Source organism: Protomyctophum bolini (genome assembly GCF_963924005.1).
Source record: "Protomyctophum bolini genome assembly, chromosome: 23".
NCBI classification, from domain to species: domain Eukaryota; kingdom Metazoa; phylum Chordata; class Actinopteri; order Myctophiformes; family Myctophidae; genus Protomyctophum; species Protomyctophum bolini.
Genome location: NC_137884.1, coordinates 12,889,501 through 12,912,317, shown reverse-complemented (window position 1 = coordinate 12,912,317; position 22,817 = coordinate 12,889,501). Strand labels below are relative to the sequence as shown.

Below are 22,817 nucleotides of genomic sequence, written 5' to 3'. Positions count from 1 at the left end.
GTAACGACGGCGACAAAAATGGCCTCCGACCATCAAACTTTTCATCGGAAAGCTCCGGTACAACTACAACATGACGTCACTCGCAACTTCTGAAACGCATTCCTCCGAATGTTTGTTCTGAAAGCTGCACTCCCAGATGTTGTGACTCGCCAAACTCTACTTCGGAGAAAAAATTATAGTCTGAACTTTCCGACGAAAAGTTCGGTGGTCGGAGACAGTATGGACTACCCTTAAGGCTCGTAAACAAAAACTAAAAAAAGTCCTGGGGACCTACTGTATGTATTCAATTCAACAACAAGGTATAAAAAAATTACACAATAATACATGTCATCAACGCTATTAATACACTATTATGTAAAAAGGAGAAATATTTCAACATTGAATGACAGCTTCTTTCTGTGGGAAGGTGCATTAACTGTGTGGTCTCCTGATATATGGTTATAGTTTTGCCGGCTAGTTTTGAAAGAAACCAGTGATTCACATTTCACACCATTTAATTGTAGCCTATGGCTTCAAATGGAACACAATTCTATTTGCGTTCTATAACAAATACCTAGAAATAATGTTGAACATTGTGTTAGATATGCCTTAACCATTTTTACTGTGGGGAGGAACGTTCTCTGAAAATAGAGATTAGAAGCAGAGCGAGTACAGACTACTACAGAGTTCACCCCGGTCAGCGGAAGTATTAGTTTACTAAGTGTAGAGGGTTTATAAGTGGTAAATGTATCATACATTAGAGTTTATGCAGTTTAAATGTGACACAATCCCCAACGCACGCACACATTAACGCGCGCGCCCTTGATCAAGTTTGGAACGGAAACAAAGGGATTTGCAAACAAAGAATACAGCCACTCTCCACAGATAGACTTGAGCAGATAAGCTCTCTCTCTCTCTCTCTCTCTCTCTCTCTCTGTCTGTCTGGGACAGAGTGCAGATCCTTGATTGTTCTCGGAGACTCAAAAGAGATGGTTTTTCATCTATTCTCTTTTTGTCAGGCGAGGCAGGCCGTATTACAGTATCTACCTCTCTATCTGCTTCCCACAGCATCGTTGGGAGCCGTTCCTCACGAGGGGAAGATTAATGGCACGCCGGTGTTTCTCAGACCAGTTTAAAGTCGAGTGGGAAGACGTCTCAATGTGGGATCCTCAAGAGATGAGGAAATTAACACTCTTTCCACGATGTGGTAGCCTAGTCAGCCTTTTACTTGTGCTCTCTCTCTCTCTCTCTCTCTCTCTCTCTCTCCCTCCTAAACCGCAGTGGTGTAAAGTAACTAATTACAAGTACTCAAGTACTGTGTTTAAGTAACATTTTGAGGCATTTTTTGTAACTTTATTGGAGTATTTCCAATTCCCAATGGCCTACTTTATACTTCTGCTGTATCTCTTTAGTTACTACGTACTATGAAGACTTTGAATATTATTACAAAACAAATCCCAGATTCTAATCAAAACGAGCTGTATTTGCAGCCGATTACGGTCTGTCTGTTTCGGGTGACTTAGATATGCGATGTGATAGATTTAACATAGGCGGCTTTCACTCCCGGTTCACGGACCTGGGGTCATTTCTTCTCCTTGAATAAGACACGGCTGAAAAGACCTCAGCAGGGGCAATCACAACATAAACAAATAAAAAAATGACTCAAATACACCAGAGTAAGGCCAAGTGTGGACAAGGACGGACACATGCACACCGCACAGATGAGACGTAGGAGGACACTAGGCAGGAGGCAAACCATAGTCCTAGAGACCTCCCAGTGCCTGATGTCCCCCAAGAACACACAAGGCAGAGAGAGCTTCCTGTTCGTTCTGGCAGGGGAGAAAGGACAGTGGGCGGGTCCGCGGGGGCGGTGCCCTGGGCGTGGCGGTCGCTGGGGTGTGGTCAGCACTGGTTTGCTGCACACACACACACACACACACAAACACACTCCGCATCGTTCAGTTCACATGAGTGTGATTTATTGTACTACACTACAATTATTTAAAAACTTTAGTTACTAGTTACTTTGATTATATACAAAACATATACACCACTTCAACCCTATACATTTGAAAATGTATGAAATGGGACATTCTGCATGATGAGTATTTCTACTTTTGATACTTTAAGTACATTTTGATACCAATACTTTTGTACTTTTACTCAAGTAAATTTTGAATTCCTGACTTTTTAGTCGTTCTACATTTCAGTATTGGAAATATACGTTTATGAGAAATATGAGTATACTTTTTCCACCACAACAGCAGTAGATCCGCAAGAGACGCGTGGCAAGCTTGCGGATCTACTGCTACTTTTGCTATTGAATTGAATTTGAATCCTGAAAAGTAACAGTTTTGGAGATAAGGAGGTTTTTCCACCTCTGGTATTTACTTCACCTACTGTACAAGCTACTGTACAAGCCACTGGGCTGGCCTCTCCACCTGCTGCATTTTACACCATGCTCATTATTCAATGTCTCTCATTACCGTATCCATGTTCTGTTCACATCTCCCATCTCTCTGCTCTCACTCCTTTCAGCTCCCCCCCCCCCCGGCTTTCTTTCACTCCCCTGATATTTATCTTCACCTCGCCACAGAGCCGTGACACACACACACACGCACGCACGCACGCACGCACGCACACACACACATACACACACACACACACACACACATACTCACACACACACACGTGCCAAGCCTCTCTCAGACAAATATAATGCTGCCATAAATAAATACCAGGGCTTATTGGAGTCGCATGCAGGCATACAGAGCCCTCCGGTGACCGTGACAACGGCATCCGTTCTTATTTCGTACGGTATCCATATACTTACTCGGGTTTCGTGAAGTCAAGTGAAGTTTACCCGTTAAAAAACTGAGGAAGCATCTGTGTCATTTTAGATTTTAGCAACATTTTAACCACTTTAGCCATTATTTTATATTATTTGGCTATTCAGAAATAGCATAGCGCATCACTTTGAGCTGCGCTATGACCTTGCAGATCTGCTATTTCTTTAACCATTGCGATAAAATTGTATATTTTATTACATTTCAAATCTTTGCTTCTGGGGGGTCCCTGGAACAACATATTTTGGGATGGGAGTCGGTGGCCAAAATTGAAGGTCCTTGACATGAAAAAGTTTGAGCACCACTGATATAGCAACATACGTTTTTCACAAAACAGTTTTAGATTTATAAGGCACTTTTAGAATCTGCTTCAGATCTTAATAGGTTAAAAGACACATCACACACAGTACAGCGGCCACTCGATCCTGTGTAGATTTACACTCTATAACATTTGACAAATTAGACCCTTCCTCACCCAGGAGTCAGCCCAGTTCCTTATCCAGACATCAGTCATATTGAAACTTATACCTTATGTAACTCTCTCCTTACTGGCCTATACCCGCGTGCGCACTTAAGCCTCTCTAATTGATCCAAAATGCCGCAGCTCGCTTGGTCTTCAACCAGCCAAAATTCTCACATGTGTGTCCCCTTCTCTGCTCCCTCCATTGGCTCCTGGTCGCCGCCCGACATTCAAAGCAACCAAAGGTATGGCAACCCCATATCTTGCAAGTCTGATCGGACCCTACAAACCCTCCCGCTCACTCAGATCAGCCGACGCAGGGAGGCTCATGGAAGTATCTTCGCTAAAAACGCTGGGACAACTCTCCACATGTCCCAAACTCTTCTCCCTTCTCGCTCCAAAACTATGGGATGCACTTCCCATCACAATCAGAACTGCAGACTCACTCCCGACCTTCCGTCGTAATCTGAAAACCCACCTCTTCAAACTCCATTTTAGCCTGTAGGCAACTTACATATATTTGTTTTTGTTTATGTTTTCTCTCTCTCTCTCTCTCTCGCTCTCTGTATCTCTCTCTCTCAGATCGAAATGTTAGAGCACAAGTACGGCGGCCACCTCATCTCCCGGCGCGCCGCCTGCAAGATCCAGACCGCCTTCCGCCAGTACCAGCTCAGCCGGAACTTCGAGAAGATCCGCAACTCGCTGCTGGAGAGCCGGCTGCCGCGGCGCATCTCGCTGCGCAGGGCGGTCCGCGCGCCCAACGCCGAGGGCTTCTCGGCCGAGCGAGCGCTGGCGGAAGGCTGCAGCAGCGGTGGGGGTGGCGGCGGCGGCTCCTTGGCGGGCGGCGGGGGGGGCATCCCCCTAGTGCGCTCGCCGTCGCTGCCCGCCACGGTGGGCGGCAGCCTCACCGACCTGGAGGATTCCTTCACCGAGCAGGTGCGGTGCGGGCGGTGTCCATTTAGTCTACAGATGCACGTCTTGCACGATATTGAAATTGTGGCCGATAATTATCACTGTCCGATCATATGCAGGGTCAAATCGTCCCATATACAGACGCCGATATATTATATTATTATATTAGGGGTGTAACGATACATTTGAACAGCGATACGATATGTATTATGAAACAATTAGTCGACAATACGATACATGAATATTGGTTCATTATGGCGATATGATACCATTCAATGATTTGAAATCGACACAGTAACTATTTAGGAAATACATAAAATGTGTGTGAAACTTGTGGATAGAGCAGATTTTTTTTTTTTACATTGTATTTGAACACATGGACAAACCCACGCCTTGAACACAGAGAATACACACATTTTCGACAGACCAATTGTACCAATATGGAATGGAAAAGTATTTAAACCCATCTTTAAATTTTTTCTCCTTTAAATTGCTATATCCAATGTACTAGTACTTATTATTTATCATATGTATTATTTGCATTGCAAAATGATTCGATACCGATTGCCAAACGATACAAAGTCAAACGATACGATATTTCTGTTTACATATGCTGTGAGGTGTTGTGAGCTTGTAGCTCAGCTATTTTCAGCATGCAACCATGCAAGTGTAAAATCAGGCATTATACGACGCCCCCACGCCAATAAAATATATATTTTTACGACGAAGTACGACAAAAAAAAAAGAAAATGTGTGTTTGTCAAAATTGAACACTGCAGGTGCAGTCTCTGGCCAAGTCCATCGACGATGCGCTGAGCAACTGGAGCCTGAAGACCATGTGCTCTCTGCAAGACGCCGGCGCCTACCAGTTCAGCGCAGAGGCTTTCGGAGCTGCCGCCGCTGCAGCGGCAGCAGCAGCGGCGGCAGAAAGAGAAGGAGGCGGAGCTACAGAGCCGGCGCCGCCGGTCCTCCAGAGCACGGCGGCGGTGGATCCCGGCGAGCTGTCACGGAGCGCCAGCAAGCTGATGATGGCGTTCCGCGACGTGACTGCGGTGCAGCTGGACGGACAGAACTTCTCCGTGTCGTCGTCCTCCGTGTCGTCGGTCATCCTCAGCGGTTGCGTCCCGCAGGGCGGAGCCTCCGCCGCCCCCGCTCCGTCGTCCTCCGCCTACGTCACCACGGAGCCCCCCGCTGAAGCCCCCCCTCCCCCTCCTCCCCACACGGCTGCGGAGGAAGTCCCGGCGGAGGAAGTGCCGCCGCTCCCCCCGCGAGAACCCCCGCCGGCCCCGCCCGAAACCAACGAAGGAGGAGGAGGAGGAGACGAGCCGGAGGCTGACTTCCCCGCTCCGCCTCCCTGCGAGGAAGAAGAAGAAGAGCCCGTAGAAGAAGGACAACCTCCTCCGACTCCTCTGGACAAGATGGCCACTCCTCCGCAAGAGGAGTTACCGCCGCCGCCGCCCAGAGAGGCCCCCCCCCTCCTGGAGGCCCTGGAGGCCAAGCGGAGCGCCTCGGAGACGGCCAGCTCGGAGCAGATGAGCAGCAGCAGCGTGGCGTCCACGGAGGCGCGCTCGGCGGCCTCGGAGGCCTCGTCGTCCAACAAGGAGGCGTCGGCCTCGCTGCAGGCCATGATCCTGAGCCTGCCGCGCTACCACTGCGAGAACCCGGCCAGCTGCAAGTCGCCCACGCTGTCCACGGACGTCATGCGCAAGCGGCTCTATCGCATCGGCCTCAACCTCTTCAACGTGTGAGTGTGCTTTTTGTTTGGTTTTTCTTAACCCGCTTTAACCCATTTAGGACTGAGACCAGATTCTACCAAAATTGTCTTCTAAATCCTGGCTGTTTCTGGGGGGAAAAAAACCCTTTATTATCAGTGGTACTCAAACTTTCATGTCAAGGACGTGCATAATTATATGTAATTGCCGCCGACCCCCTGAAAATATGTTCCAGGGACCCACCAGACACAAAGATTTCAGTTAAAAACGTTTGCTGTGAAATAATATGCTGTATATTGATATTCAAAGAATTGCACACATTTTCACAACTTTTCAAAAGTATAGTAGATCTAGAAGCTCGTAGCACGACACTCAGTGAGCTTGTAGATCTGCTATTTTAAGTATAACACAATGCGTAAAACACCAAAAGGAGATCCCGTCCTGAATGGCTTGAGACCTGCGAATGCGGCTGTGCCACCTTATAGCTTTTAACCACTTTTAACCATTATTTAAAAACTTTAGCGGTTGAAAAATATCAGATCTACAAGCTTGTATAGCGCTATTTTTTAAAAATTTGCCCCTTGGAAATGCAGGTTCCACACATACAGTACACACTCTCTGCATAAGGTCGTGAGTGACCAGGCTTTTCTCCTCGCAGATGAGGAACGACCGTGGAACGGGGCTACGCCGTGACGGCACATATACACAAGCTTGCTTTCACAAGCTGGTAGAAATACTCTCACTTTAACTCTCTAATCCGTAGAACACGCCGACTCAGCCTTTTATACGGCCTCGTTCGACGCCGTGTTTGGAGGTGATGATAGCGAAGCAAAGTCGTGCTGATCCTAAAATAGCTAGCCAAAGAAGTACAGTACACATTGTGCAGGGCACAACGTTAGCATGCATGCATGCAGCCTTTTGTATATCCCGAGTGAAGACGGAGAGAATAGAGTACAATAGATTACTTGGAGAGCCCACACACACACACACACACACAAACGCACGCGCACGCACACACACACACACACACACACACACACACACACACACACACACACACACACACACTCATCTGCCCAGAGATCATGGAAGTTTAATGGCTCTCTCTGGAGTCTGGACGCAGCAAAGAGCTTGGACACGCACTTTTCAGAAGCTTTCCATTGTGTGAGCCGAGGTATGGGCCGAGGCTACTGAGATCTGTCAGTGGCTCCGTCTTTCTGCGCCGAGAGAGACATGAGTACAAGCAGTGTTGCCAAGTCTGCTTATTATAAGCGTCTTTGGGCTTTTTTCTGTAAAGTTGCGTGTAAATATTGGTAATGTAGTAGCGAGTTCCGTTTTATTACTATTTTTGAGGGGCGCTAGCCCCGCCTATATTCAGCTATATTGTAGATTTTCGTCTTACAGAAACATTAGATTCCCATTGACAATGAATGGAGAATTTACGTCATTATGTAGACGAGCAATTTGGCTATTTTAGTTCTACACAATGATTTAATTCCCATTGACAATGAATGGATGATGTACGATGATAAGAGCCCCCTCACTTCACACGTCTGTGATTTTTTTCAATTATTTACTTGTTTCTAGTGTAGTTGCTTATTTGGGCTGGTTTTCTAAAGTGTAGTTGCTTGTTTACGCTTGTTTCTAAAGTGTAGTTGCTTATTTGGGCTTGTTTCTAAAGTGTAGTTGTTCATTTGGGCTTGCTTCCTGAATGTGATTTAACTTTAAACCATTCGTTCTAAAGCATTTTCATGTCAAGGACACCCAAATTGAAAATATTTTGTGACAGAGACCCCCATACCTGATTTGTGGGGTTAAAATATTTCAAAAACATTCTAAATGTTTCACTTCTTTTCTTTTTTTTTTGAGTGGTGCAACCACTCCAAGGAACAGCAATGTCCCGTATTCACGTGTTGGTCACCTATGTGTTGGTTAATGAGCAGGGTGGAGATGGAGTGCAAGGAAGAGGAGATTAATTATTGAGGCAAAGAAGAGCGTCAAGATTGTGAGTGAAAGAGGGATAAATAAAGCCATGAGAGTGAAAGGGTGGAGAATAATCTCGTCTAGACGAGTGAGAAAAACACACCGCATCATTGCTCGCTTAACCACTCAAGCCAGTGGTTTTCAACCAGTGGTCCAGGGACCACTAGTGGCTCTTGAGGGGGTTCTGGGTTGGTCCCTAGTAGAGGGATGCAATGGGAGCGGGAGCCCGCGGCGCCTGCGGGACCCAACATAAATGTTGGCGGGCGGGGTTAAAATAAATGCGGGCGGTCACGGGCGGTCAACATAAAACCTGTGAATCCCGCATCCTCCTGCAATTAACCAGATACAGACTAGAGCTTATATACAAGCACCATGAAGTCTCACTCTCCAGGCACCCTCCCAACGCGGCCACAACTGTCAATCATTAGTAATCACTGTAATCACCTGTCAATCATTAGTAATCACTCTGTGAGAAGGGTGTGTTTTTCCGACTGAGGAGTTTATTTTCCCCGTGACGGACATTCTCGCTTCTAAACCCCTTTTTGCTTTTCCCTGTGTGTGTCACTCAGCAATAACGTGAAACAGAACACAAAGATGAGTAGCCTACAATTTGTTTTATAACCAGTAACCTCTCTCTCTCTCTTTCTGTCTCTCCACCCATTGTGTGCGCACTCCTGCGCAGTGTCCGTGACACAATATAATAATATTTATAGCATAATAGGCCTAATATAACACTTTGCCTCTATCTGTGATCAGCTCCTCACACAAAGACATAACTACATAACAATGGTGTACATGTAGTGTTGAACATCAGGTGTTGTTTGATAGATTCGAGAGAGCAAAGTGTATGTATGAGATTTTGAATGAATAAATGTGAAGACAGATGTCTTGCATTGCAACTTAAAGAGGGAGGACTATCTTACAAAACAATAGAAATTGTGCATTTTCTGTCAGAAATAATTATTTATCCATATTAGGAGAGGTTAGCTTGGTAGAAACTTTTGAAATGTTGAATTTCAATGTTTTGCATTCGCAGCAATTTATTCAAATATAATTAAAGGTATAGTTCCTCTGTTCATATGTACTTATATTATTATCTATGTAGGTCTTTTGGTGTAAACAGGGCAGAAATAACACAATGATTTATAGTCCTTACTGTATATCTAGAAATATGTCTGCCTCCTCCCTAATTGGTCCTGAAGGATTTTAGTGGATAGATCTTCTATAGCGTGGGATTAAATCTGCTGACTTGCATTGAATAAATAGTTTTATTTCGGTCTTAAGCCATGTACAGATTTGGTCACAACAAACATTACAAAAACAATACGGTAGCTGCCTCACAGCTAGAAGGTCCTTTGTCCGATTCCCGCTGGGGATGCTGTGGGCGCTGGGGGCGTGTTCTCTCCTCCGCGTCATCAGTGCCCATACAGTACCTTAGGTGGGGTTGGCAAAAGGGCCTTTCTGTGTGGAGCTTTCATGTTCTCCCCGTATCCCCTAGGGTAGGTACCCTCACAAAAAAGATGCAGCAATCCTGGTCTCTAAACTGCCACCCCCTGGCCAGCCTGATGGAGGGGAAAGTAACTGGTTGGAGTAACGTGTTCCTTCCACACGCTACGTCCAACCGAGGAAACTCCCCCCTGTCAGGTGAAAAGAAGCAGCTTGGCTAGACTGAAGCCGTAGCTTATAATGCCTACCCTTTATCTTTATACCTTATAATATAGGCCTATGTACCTAAAACAGAAAATAAAAAATATCAGAATAGCAATACAAAAGACATTTGTGTAAGGTGTAATTGGGCAGGTTCTCGGGTACTGTCTGTAATTGGTGCGTGCGTGCGTGCATGCATGCGTGCACAAGTCCCTATAGTTCACCCCTCAGCATGTCTCCCCGAGTGGCACTTAGTTTAGCCAACAGAAAATAATTATTAAACGCCGGAATACGACATGTGCTCAATTAGCTTTTTCACCCCCAGAACCATGCATGTCCTAATGGGGCCACTCCCCACTGTGAAAGTAAACTGTGGAGCATTTTCTGCTTAAACACATGAAACACATTAAGAGGTGAGTTCAACCACCGTCAGAGCAAACACAAAACCATCCGTTGGAATATACACATGCGGAGGGAATCCAATAGAATGATGGCGCCGATCCACAAAGCTTGGAATTCTCATTAGTCATTCCGTTGCAAGTTGGCGGGTGTGTAATTAAAAGTTCCTCCAGTGATGCAGGAGCTCCTTGGGAAATATGGGAAGAAAAGTTTGTGAACATTTCAATCCAAAACGCTTTATCTTTCTTCCCCACTTTATTTTTTCACTTTAAGAAAATATAATAGCCTATTTCCTGCTTTCCAAAACATATTCAGACTTAGAAATACAACAAGTAGATATTCATTTCCCTAGGGGAAGAAAACTCTAAAAGAATTTTAGATATTTCACCCAATTAAGCTGTCTCACACGAAGTCAGAACATTGATGCGGCTATAAAACAATATATTTTTACTCGCTGCCTGGCCTCGGTGACAACACATCAACGTGAAATGTGAAATGGGACCTACCGTTATTCATTCTGACTGGACTGGAATTCTTTAATTAATATTAAAAAAAATTCTGAAAACTTACAATCGGAATAGTCCTAAATGGGGTAAAGGGGAAGACCACTCATTTTCAACATTTTACTATGTAATTAATATACCTTAGAGTTGAAGTACATCTTTGTGATGTCACTGAGATGTACTTCATAATGTTACAGATATTAGTAGATAGTAGTACATAATAAAATGTTGAAAATGTACCGTAACATTGTACTGTAGTACAGAACTTGAGGAAATGTACTTACTTACTTTTCATCACTGAGAATGACAACGCTGTGCAGTCACTGAATACAGTTGAGGTGCCGTAGTCTCGTCACCAGGGGGAATTGCATGTCGCATTTTTTCCTCTTTGTAGTTGTTTATGGTGTGTTGTTGTGTAATAATGTAAGCTCTCATCAGCTGTAAGTATTTCTAGTGAGTATCTTGACGAGTAATGGGAGCGTAAAGTAGGTCCGGGAGGCAGTCATGTGACTTGAAGACTAGAAGAGGGTATGCGCATGCTTAAAGTGAATGGTACTGTACATTGAGTGGCAAATCGAGTGGCAAAGCAACATGCAAAGTGAGTTTAACATTGTTTAACGTTGTGTAATGCAATCAGATAGGACTTTTATGTTTGGATGTATGGGCTGTCAAGGCCAGAAAGTCGTTTTTTGCCACTCAGTGGGCATTCCTGCATAACTTCCGGGTTTGGTGATGATGTCACACGCATACCCTCTATTTTCACATAGAGTATAACGCCGCCATTAAAATGTCAGTGTACTGTAACTGTAATGAGACCGGCCACGGATGTTTTCAAGAGTACCGAAACATGGTACTGTTATAGTGTTTAAGTGAACCGTTTCTCTGTAGTACCGACGTGATGTGGTCAAGTGTCACGGACCCTGATGGAGGTCCCTGATGTGTAAACCCTAATGCAAACAAGTCTTACTGCTTTTTCTGGTTTTTATCCTCGTAGCGGTTTTTGTATTGACCTGTACTTTCATTGAAACGTACGCATTCTACATTTATTATTAGCGTTTAGTCTTCTAAATGTAGCATTTAGCAGACTTACAGTAAGCAATTTGAACACAATGTAATTCATCGAATCCATAAACCAGTAAGACGCCTGAGGGCCAGAACTAAGCGTGCATGCATCCGCCTCGTGGACGGCAGACTGCTGGGCTGGCGCTTTGGCATCGGGGGTCAGATCAACATGGAATGAATTCTGTACTGGCCATAATGGAGCATGTCTTGAGTGTACAGGGTTTGATGAGGTCAGATCAAAATATGGAGATCTAAGGGTGGTAGCGGGGACATTCTCTTAAGTGTACAGTGTTTGATGAGGGCCCAGGTAGGGCCGGGCCTTAATTATTCGGGCCTGTTGAGAACAACTTTGGGGCAGGCCCGTCTAGAGTTTGAATGGACATGTGGGCCTGTTGAGACCGGCTGCCGGGCACGGCTGCACTAATAACAGGTATAAGTCAAAAGGGAGACATCGAAGAGGAAGGATGGATGTGGAATATCAGAACAGGTTCTGACATATATCCATATATGGAGATCTAAGGGTTTGAGGTTTGAGGTCAGATTTAGAGTTGCTGGCCAATAGTGATGACATCAGGGATCTCTATGGGCTTAAATGCGACAGCAGGTGACATTTACTATGACATCAGGGTCTCCACATCTCCATCCCTGATGATGTCACATGATGTCACGAGACCTGGGCACCATATATGGGGCTTGACACACTGACGGGAAATGCTTGATTCCATAGTTAACTGCGACCTTCAGTCGCAATACATAATCTGTACATTGAAACTATACACAGCACTACAGGATGCCAGGTCTACATAATTAACCTGGCATCTGTCCACATAACATGCTAATCTAAATTATATTTCAACCTTTACCTTTACATTTAACCTCTGTTTATGGTTTACTAGTTCCAATATGTCCCTCTAATACCTGGGCCTGTGTGTAGCATCTTAAACAGGACTATTTCTCTGCATGAATGCGTGCGTGCTGTGTGCGTATGTGCTGTGTGCGTACGTGCTCATGCAGCAGGCACGGGGGTACGTCAACATTAATTAAAACAATATATCAGCCAAACCTGTCCCAACTGTTCCACCGGGAGGACCCGAGGCTGTGAAGAAGAGCTCACTATGAGTGCATGTGGACACGTGTGTGTGTACGTGCGTGCGTGTGTTTGAGAGAGAGCGAGAGAGAGAAGCAGTCATTTCTGCTTTAGTAGCAAAGTAACCCGACGACAAATTGCAGACGCAACTGCAGATGGCAGACGGGGTGGGTCGTTTATCACACCTCTCACTAAACCACCTCTAACCCCTCCCGTATACCACGTTATCTTATCCTCCCTTATTTAACCACTGAAATCTGCCACCCGTAGCTTCTTTCAGCGACTAAAACCCTACTTTAACCTTGAATCTCTGTCGGGTGGAAACCTCACATGTCCAACACGGTCATTTTTCAGGAATCAAATTCAAATAGCAAAACAATCTAGCTTGTGGATCTGTCACTTCTGATGCTTTTGTGTGACACTGTATGATCAAGTACGACATTAATTTAAGAAAGAAAGAAAGAAAGAACAAACACAAAAAGTTTGAGATTATGCAGATAGGAGGTTTTTGCCCGCATTCCCATACATACATATACACGCCTAGAAAACCCATGGACTGTGACGGAGTGGCGCCGTCTCTACCGCACTTGAGCCACGAGAGACACCACTGAGCGCGGCCAAAGCGTGCGAGTTGCCGTGACGAGTTCGGTAGAGCCAACTCAGCCGACCCAATAGCACAGAATCGTAAGTAATGTCAAACCCGATCTCACCCAGTCACGGTGAAATAGCACAGACTGGGCAATTTCGTACATACTGTACTATACTAGGGTTTAATATTTTCCCGGATTTGGCTCATTTTAATTCCCGGGAATTTGCGGACCTTTTCCCGGGCTCCAGCGGGAATTCCCGTCAGAAAAAAAACAAAAGAGAAGAAAATAAGTGCCCACCAAAATGCATTTATATGTATAGATACTTGTTATATAGATATAGAACATATGTTCAATAGAATATTGATATTTTTTGGTTTAAAACGATCTATTTGAACGAAATATGAACATATAGCCTGCAATAAAATTATTAAATTAAATACTAAATACTAAATACTACTACGCTATTCAGAAAACTTAAGGAGTTTGCACTAATGTGACTGTCGAAGCACGGGGGGAAAAATAAACGACCTCACGTCTTTCTTTCACATTAGCTATATGGTCTTTCACCCTTTGAGCAGTGCTGCTGGGTCCCCTTCTCCGCTGCAGAGATTGTGATCATCCCGCTTTGTACTTTATGAAAAGTCCGATTGGGTGTTAAAATAGCCAGCACGGCCAGTGCGCAGCACAGCACACTGATGATTAGTGATTATTATATTGGGGGAGAGAGAGCGAGAGAGAGAGAGGCTGCGTGCTGGTGGTTATTATAAAACAAATTGTAGCCTATACTCATCTGTGTTTGTGTTCCGTTTCACGTTATTGCTGAGTTACGCACACATGCAGGCAAAAGCAAAAAGGGGTTTAGAAGTGACAATGTCCATCACAGGGAAAGGAAACTCCTCGCTCCGTCGGTAAAACACACTTCTCACAGAGATGATTAGGCTACTAAATGATTGACAGGTGCAGCAGCTTTGGGAGTGCGATGTCCAACACTGGAGAGAGTGACTCGGTGCTTGTCCAGCGCGCAGACAGGAAATTATACATTCTCCTCAGACATTCATATTTTGCTAAAGTGTATATAAGCTCTGTATCTGGTTAATTGCGGGAGGATGCAGGATTTGCGGAGTCCTGCTGATTTGATCTTGCTTGAAACATCATTACGTCACCATCGAAAGCCAATTATACCCTGGCATTGGTACATATCTTCATCACGTCATATGCTGCTACGGGACCTGACGAAAAACATTACTTGCACGCTCTGCTTGCACAAGTAATAATATGTCAGTATTGACCGATTTGACCCTGCATATTATCGGATATCGGCCAAAAGTTCAATATTGTGCATCTCTACATTCCATAGTTTCTATTTGGCCTACTCTGCAATTCAGTCCAGTTCACTTTTGAAGAAAGCTTCTGCCAGCCCAAGAGTGAGCTTGGAAGTAAAACAAATTATATTCACATTGCAATTCTCAATTCTCTCAAAGAGTGTTGAGCTGTTTACAAGTTGTTAATGAACGTCATAACTCAGCCTGCTCAGTATCCTGTCTGTTTTATGACTCCACCTTCAAACGGTCTGTTTTTGTTCTATAAGTGCTCGGTCTCCAGCTTTCTTTTCATTTTTTTTTTTTCATTTGAGGAACCTCATTACAGCCATGCATCATTTTTATTGTTTATTTTTATGAGCCCTTAATGTGCTCTCACTGTGGTTATTAACAGAAATCGAATTGCTCCACTCCATGTGTCCCCCTCCAAATGATAGTGTTCCACCGGGGAAACTACACTCAGGTCACATTCTCACCTAATACTTCGGTAGACTCAATGCGTATGGGCGGAGATTTGGGATTCTTGCATATTTAATTTGCTGCGGTTTGCCTTCACACTGTCATCCGCAGCAATTGGAAACGCAGCAGGGGGGACCTTTATCAATGTGTTCCATTCATAAACTAGCCTACACAGTGAAATCTATGGTGAATTATACTCATAACGTGCATGTGTCGTGCCGTCTGGGACTGGACCCCCCCCCCTCTCTCTCTCTCTCGCTCTCTCACTATACGCACGCAGCCACACACTGTTCTTTTGGGCATGGAGGCACAGCGCTGAGCGCACTGATATAACAGACAGCAGCGCAAAATGTTTACACGTTTATTGAGATGAAAGTTCCTACTCCCCACTAGTCCTCACACAGTGACAGCACTCCATGTTTACGGCACGCACAGACAGACAGAATATTCTGTAGGCTACTATTACACTGCACTGCAGTGTTTATGTGTATTCTTAAGCAATTGATTAATGTACTCGTCCTCATTTCGATCAGGGCTTCAGTCTCCTCATTCGACCACGTCTATCCACGGTAACGGGACATCTTTGCGCTGCGTAAAATATGCCTTCTCCGTCTCCAACTGTGTTCAGCTCCTCACCCGCCACATTGTTTGCTTCATTTCCTTTATTTACTGCGGATTGCATTCACACCTGCACCGAATCGTAATCAAGTGTGATTGGAAGCGAAGCGAAACCCCCGTTTTTGCTCTGAGTATAATGCGGTTCTTTGATACGCATTACGATTTGAATGAGCCTTCACACCTGCCAAACGAAGTGCACTTTCTGAAAATGCGCAGCAGGATTCGTTTTAATCGCAGCAAAGCTCTCTGGTATGAATGTGACCTCAAACATCTATTCTTCATGTAAATGAAATGTTACTGCACTGTGCACATGGTACAGTAAGACATTAAGGCCTAAAGGATATCACAAAACAGCCCTGGGGACATAATTGCTTCCATTTTGGTCTTATGTATTCAATTCATCAACATAGCATAACATATTTTACACAATGTATTGTATTGTAGCTGTTCTGAGTTTTAAAGTAAAATGTTCTAACCAATATATGCATTTTTTTTTAATAGCAGATCTATAAGCTGACAACTATTTTTGTCATGGTTAAGTGGTTAATAGCTGTACCTCAGCAAATGATCAATGATCAAATGATCCATCCATTGATTCCATTCTCTCTCTTCATCTCTTCTCAGGAACCCCGACAAGGGTCTTCAGTTCCTCATCTCGCGAGGGTTCATCCCGGACACGCCCATAGGCGTGGCTCACTTCCTGCTGCAGAGGAAGGGCCTGAGTCGGCAGATGATTGGAGAGTTCTTGGGCAACAGCAAGAAGCCCTTCAACCGAGACGTCCTAGAGTGAGTCTCTGTGATGTCAAGTGATGTATTTGACACATTATTTTAGAGCGTGTGTTCCCAAACTTCAACATTTCTCAGGCCAAGGACCCCTCAGCTGAGAGAGATCTGAAGCAGGGACCCCTATTCCATATCGCTGTTGTCGGGCAGAAACCTACCGGTATCTCCATATTCTAACTTGTTGTGGTTTTTCATTAATGCCCTTGCCCTACTTCACGCAGCATCACACAAAAGCTGATTTTTTTTGCAGATTAATGCCCTTGCCCTACTTCATGCAGCGACAAAAGCGTCATTTATTTTTTCTTTTTTCACCATCACATTACATGCAAGCCATTTGCATGTGATTAGTTGACTGGTGCTTTTATTTTGTGCTTTTAAGTAGCAGATATGCAAGTAGATCTGCTACTTTTTGCAGATTGAACTGTTTCATAGATTTCATGGATAGACATAGACTTGCTTGACACCACTATCATCAGTGTTGTGTAAATTAATTTACACAATTATTTTGAGATATTTAGCCACCTCAATCAAGGATGGATTAATTAGCCATTGGCCCAGGGCCTTGGCCCCACCGGCCAAGTGGCTAATCCTATAAAGAATATATACTGTACTTGCTTGTAGATCGGCTATTTTCAAATATCCGACGTTCTAAAGTTTTTTGGGCTTGTTTTCATAGACTTTCCTGTTCATGTTACCTCATTAATTGTCCCATTTCAATCATTGACTGCAAGGTGACATCATCTTTCCACTTCCCAGCCGTGCCGATAACCACCATAAAGATAAAGCACCACCTTCAATCATTCTGTGTTAAATCTTTATTTTTATTTTTACGACGTGGCTCTGCCGGAGACTTGCCATCTTTAAGTGGGTATTATCAGAATATAGAGCTATTCAACACTTATTTTAACCATAGAGAATCACTTACCCGATATTTAAAGTTCACCTCTCTATATTATGTTGGCAGTGAATATGAATGGACGGATGCTTGTGACTTCAAATGTATTACAGAGGGAGATTTAATCCGGTATTAGTGCTTGCATAATCCACTTCCTGCTTCTGGTTACTATTTTTGGGTTTGTTTAATTTAATAAATTATCCAATAATGACAACCACGTTCATTTAGTAAACACCTTTTCAAGGTTTCAAAGTCAGTCAAATCTTTTTTTTTAAAGATATGTTTTTGGCTTTTTATGCCTTTATTGATAGGTTGAAAGTAATCTGACAGGAAATGAGGAGAGAGATGGGGGGGGGAAGACACACGGCAAAGGCTGTCGGGATCGGGAGTGGAGCCCGCGGCACGCCGCCAGGCCGGCTCAGCAGCCTACAGTAGGTGCCCAGACGGTTGAGCTAACCGTCTGGGCCGGTTCTAACTAATTAGACTATACTTCTCGGCCTGGGGCCCATGCCATGAGCCACCTTTTTCCTGACCCATTTAGTCTAGCCTACGTTGGCTCTGGGTAGAAGACGGGGCTAAGCAATTGAAAATGGGATTGACATTCAGAATTGCAAATGCGGCTTTACCCTCAATGCTAATCATTTTTTGTACTAGCACCTGAATAAAAAAGGCTTAACCCATTTCGCGCGGGAACACCTTTTGGTGTTTTAACCATTATTATAAACTTTAGCTATTGAAAAATAGCAGATCTACAAGCTCGTACAGAGTGCCACGCTACAAGCTCGTACAGAGTGCCGCGCTACGAGCTGCTATTTTTTTTTTAATTGTGAAAACGTGTGCACATCTTTGAGTGTATATTCTTTCACAGGGAATGTTTTAAACTCATACGTATGTTTGCTTCTGGGGGGTCCCTGGAACAACATATTTTCAGATGGGGGTCGCCCTACACATACCATATAATTCTGTGGGTCCTGACTCCTTGACATGAAATAGTTTGAGAACCACTGACATGAGGTTTTTCAGAAAACTATCAGGATTTAGAAGGCATTTGTAGAATCGTCCTCATGTCTAAATGGGTTAAACTGCCCGAGCTGCTCTAGTGTCTATCCCTTCTTCTGCAACTGTTGTCCCTGCTCCTGTGGCGCATTAGGCTGAGGCGCGCTGGTAGACTCCCTTTGCTCACATATACATTAACCACTTCAGCCCCCTATACATTTCGGCCATTTGAAAATTGCTGATCTACAAGCACACAATGTGTATTTTATACATTGTAAACATTTGAAAACTTGTGAAACGGGACATCCTGCATAATGAGTACTATCTACTTTTGCTACTTTAAGTACATTTTGACGGCAATACCATTGTACTTTTACTCAAGTACATTTTTAATTCCAGAAAGTATTTCTACATTGCAGTATTGATATTTTTACTTAAGTAAGAAATGTGAGTACCTTATCATCACTGCTGAATTTCACAGTGTAGCTCATGTTTTATTCATAAAATACATTATACATTTGCATTAAAATAGTAGTACTGTTATATAAAAAAGGACTTTGGTGAATCTTTAAACTGAGCCTGCCTGGATAATATTATTTTGCATTATTAATTTCAGAAACACTGACTATCATTCCATATTTAAATGTAACAAACACATTAAAGCTCAGACTCAATTTCAAAGTCATCTGTTCATTTTATAGGAATCCCATCCTGAATTTAAATAAATTCCAACGTTCTAATTATCCTCCCAAATCTCATTGGAGTGGATTTTTTTCCTCCTTCTTTAATTAAAGCCACTACTAAGCTTGGCCCAGTCTTATCCCTGGTGTGCGTGTGTGCACCCGCCGTGTCTGAGCGTGTGTGCGTGTGTTCATGCGTGGATAATAACCGCGTGATACTACATTTATCTATCTTTAATTAACCCATTTAGACCTGAGGACGATTCTACAACTGTCTTCTAAATTCTGTTTCTATATCAGTCGTTCTGAAACATTTTCATGACAAGGACCCCAAAAACTATTACTATGTAATTGGCCGCCGACCCCCATCTGAAAATACGTTGTTCCAGAGACCCCACCAGAAGCAAAGATTTGAGTTAAAAACGTTCGCTCAATACGTAGGTTTAGTTGATGTGGCTGACCTGGTTCTACAGAAAATGCGGACACACAGGTTCAGTATTCGTCTCAGGGGTCTTGCTGAGTTGTCGTGTAGTGACAAGGGACAGGGAGTGCAATAGAATTAGTATTGACAATCGTAAATATAATCGGTATCAGTATTGGTGAAACATTGACAAAATAATGTCAAACAATTTCAGTGACCATGAGTCTCCTCTACTTCACACTCCCACCAATCTTGCATCTCCATCTGACATCTCCTTCTCACTGTGTGCCTTTCTGCCGAGCAGCTGTGTGGTGGACGAGATGGACTTCTCTGGCATGGAGCTGGACGAGGCTCTGAGGAAGTTCCAGGCTCACATCCGCGTCCAGGGAGAAGCTCAGAAGGTGGAGCGCCTCATTGAGGCTTTTAGGTGAGTATTATGAGAAGAAAGACTGTTTTGTTCTGGGTGTCATTAGACCAGAAAATAATATATATGGATAAAGGGAGCCCCATTGGGGATTCAAATCCAGCGGAGCTTACTTGGCGCCTGCATGAGACCCAATAAACAACACCCACGTATGGTGAACACAAATGTAGACCCTGGACAATGTAATTCAGCTTAAAGGCAACTGTGGTAGTGGCTCAGGAGGTAGAGCAGTTGTCTGTATGATCGGTTTGATCCTGTCTTTGTGGTATAGTGCCCTTGGGCAAGACACTGAACCCCTGAAGGCTCCCGATGAGCAGGCTGGTGCCTTGCATGATGTGCGTGCGTGCGTGCTTGCGTGCGTGCCTGCGTGCGTGCATGCCTGCGTGCTTGCGTGCGTGCATGCGTGCGTGCGTGCGTGCGTGGGAATGGGGTGATCGTACAGTAAGTTAACACACTTTCTGAAAGGCTTTGGATGAAGGAGCAAGTGCACCATTTAATGGGAAGCTACACAGTAATTGGTAGTTATTCACATCAGAGAGTGACAGCCCACACATTAACTACTAATGAGTGGCTGGGAAAATTATTGTGGAGAGAAAGTAAGAGAGAGTGTGTGGTTAGGTTGGATGTTAATATTTGATATCTCAATGTTTCACGCCAACTAGGATATCCGTCGTTGTATACCGACAAAAAATCAAGTCTGTGCATTTAGCGGTTTCGAGCGGGTTATCCATGCCTTTATTTCTATACCGGTTGGACTACTGTAATGCACTTTATGTTGGTTTAAATTAAGCCTCCCTTGCTCGACTCTAGGAAAATCTTTGAATGCAGATTGCAGCCCCTAGATGTGTCACAGAAACACATTTTTGCTGGATTTTTTTTGCCCATTGCTGGTTGAATGAATACCAAAAAAAAGGTCATCACAATTTTTACATATTGCTTATAGCAGCTTTAAGTACCATGTGATGTGTCAAACTAGGGGATTTTTCATTCTGAATCCATTGCAAACATTCGTTTTGCACGGAAAACACTTCTTGGGTTAAATTCGGCCATAGCCACTTGCCCAAATGTGCCCAAATGGGCTGACCTCATCACATTTGTGATGACTGGCCATTTTTAGGCGAAGTGTTTTTCGTGAAAAACTAATGCTTGTAATGCATTCAGAATCATGAAAACCCTCTTTGACACGTCACATGCTATTTAAATAGCTATAGCTATGAAATAGCATATAAGCTATAAATATCATCATTGATTAGTTCATTGTTTAGTCTTGCAATGCCATTGGTCAAAATCTCTTCAAAATATCTGGACTCAATAATTTTTAACCTTTCACCTTTAACCCTGAAAAAAGTAAGTAAAAGGCCTGTAATATATTTCTTGTGATCATTAGAATGTCTAGAACATGTACATTTATTATTGTGAAAGATATTTGGGGGAAATGTAAATTATTAATTTATTATTATTATTTTAATAATTATTATAAATGTTAAGTTTTTATTTCGTTTTTTTAACATAATTTCCTCTGCAAATCCTAGTAGTACAAAGTAGCAGTGAGGTTGAAATCTCTTTAGGTAGAAATAGATCTGGGTCTTGCAGGGTTAACGTTGATCCGGTTGCTAAGCAACGCCTCCGTCACCACCAGCTATGGGATCTTACAACTACTGTAGTCTCAATTTAGTCTCGGTTCAAAGCAGGATTTTCAAAGCTCCATAGCTCAAAATCTATACGAGTGCTGTCCTTGGTGATCGTCATCCATCCACATCCAAAGTTTGGATGTCATTTGTGACTTTGTCCTCAGCATGTAAACATTTCTGGCGACAGGTAAACAGTGTGCACTAATGCTAATGATATAGCCAATGGTTACAGTGAGTGTGGGGGGGCTACAGCGGGGAGGAAACTGATTCTCTTAAAGGGAACGCCGGTTCTGGCACAGCTTAACTACATTTATGCTACAAGCTATAGCAGCACAGAAATAATTTATTCTTCCACACGCACACACGCACACACACACACACACACAGACACTGTTTTCTGGCTGGCTATGTGCTCCACCGTCCCATTAAACATTAGACACCATGCTATTTCTCGGTCATAATTTGTGACGGGGAAACGATTTGTGCTGCAGCAGCTGTGGCTCCATATGTGTTAACGTTAGTGGTTCTCCCCAGACCCTCTGCTGTGTAAAACAACCACCTGTCATATTTGTCAAGGTGCCCGGGTCGGCGTTGGAGAGAGGAAAAGGTTGTATTGTCGCAGCCAGCGGGCAGAGAGAGGGCGCTTTGGCACCGGTATTACTTGGCCATGGATGGTGTGTTGGCACAAAAGGGTGGAAATGCTGGGCGGATGAGAGGTTACTGAGTTAAAGGGACACTTCACCCTTTTTGCTAAAATATATATGTTGATGATGTTTAGAAGATTTAGAACACTTTCCTGGGGGTCTTTATGTGCGTAATATGTGGTTTTAGATATTTTTGATTTTAGCAGTATGAGCCTAGTGTCTCTGATGTCATCGAGAGTGAGCTCCTTCCTGGACTACAATTCCTATAATGCTTTGGTGCACTGCTCCTCCTTGTGGATAGGGGGAGGGCTGTCTTACTGAGACAACATGTAGTCCTTGAAGTAAGTGAGCCCAGTGTCCATGACATCAGAGACACTGGGCTCACTGCTAACATAAAATATCTAAAACCACATATTACACACAAAAAGACACCCAGGAAAGTGTTCTAAATCTTCTAAACGTCTTTCACATATATATCTTTTTGCAAAAAGGGTGAAGTTTCCCTTTAAGGAGAGGAGAGGAGAGGAGAGGAGTGCAAAAGGAAGGAGTGTGGAACATTTATAAATAACCACCATTGCGTAACCCCCCCCCCCCCTGCAACGGCGCTTCAATAAACAAACATTCTATGAAGGGGAATTTGAGGATGGAGAGAGAGAGAGAGAGAGAGAGAGAGAGAGAGAGCGCATCCTGGAACAAAACAAATAAGTGAGGAGAGATGTAACATATAAAATAAGCAGGTGGCTGCCTCACTGCCTCAGCATCTGCTG

The 22,817-nt window shown here is 43.8% G+C and overlaps 1 protein-coding gene across 1 annotated transcript in view; it reads left to right on the top strand.

The window, feature by feature from the left end:
• Positions 1-3,873: 3,873 nt before the first annotated feature.
• Positions 3,874-22,817, top strand: part of iqsec3a (IQ motif and Sec7 domain ArfGEF 3a) — a gene marked incomplete at its 5' end in the record, with an annotated part of 48,507 nt that continues 29,563 nt past the window's right edge. Inside the window, 4 exons of the mRNA XM_080756859.1 lie at positions 3,874-4,221; positions 4,977-5,941; positions 16,201-16,362; positions 19,656-19,778. Coding sequence (XP_080612985.1) covers positions 3,874-4,221; positions 4,977-5,941; positions 16,201-16,362; positions 19,656-19,778 — 1,598 coding nt within the window. The remainder of the gene's footprint in view (positions 4,222-4,976; positions 5,942-16,200; positions 16,363-19,655; positions 19,779-22,817) is intronic.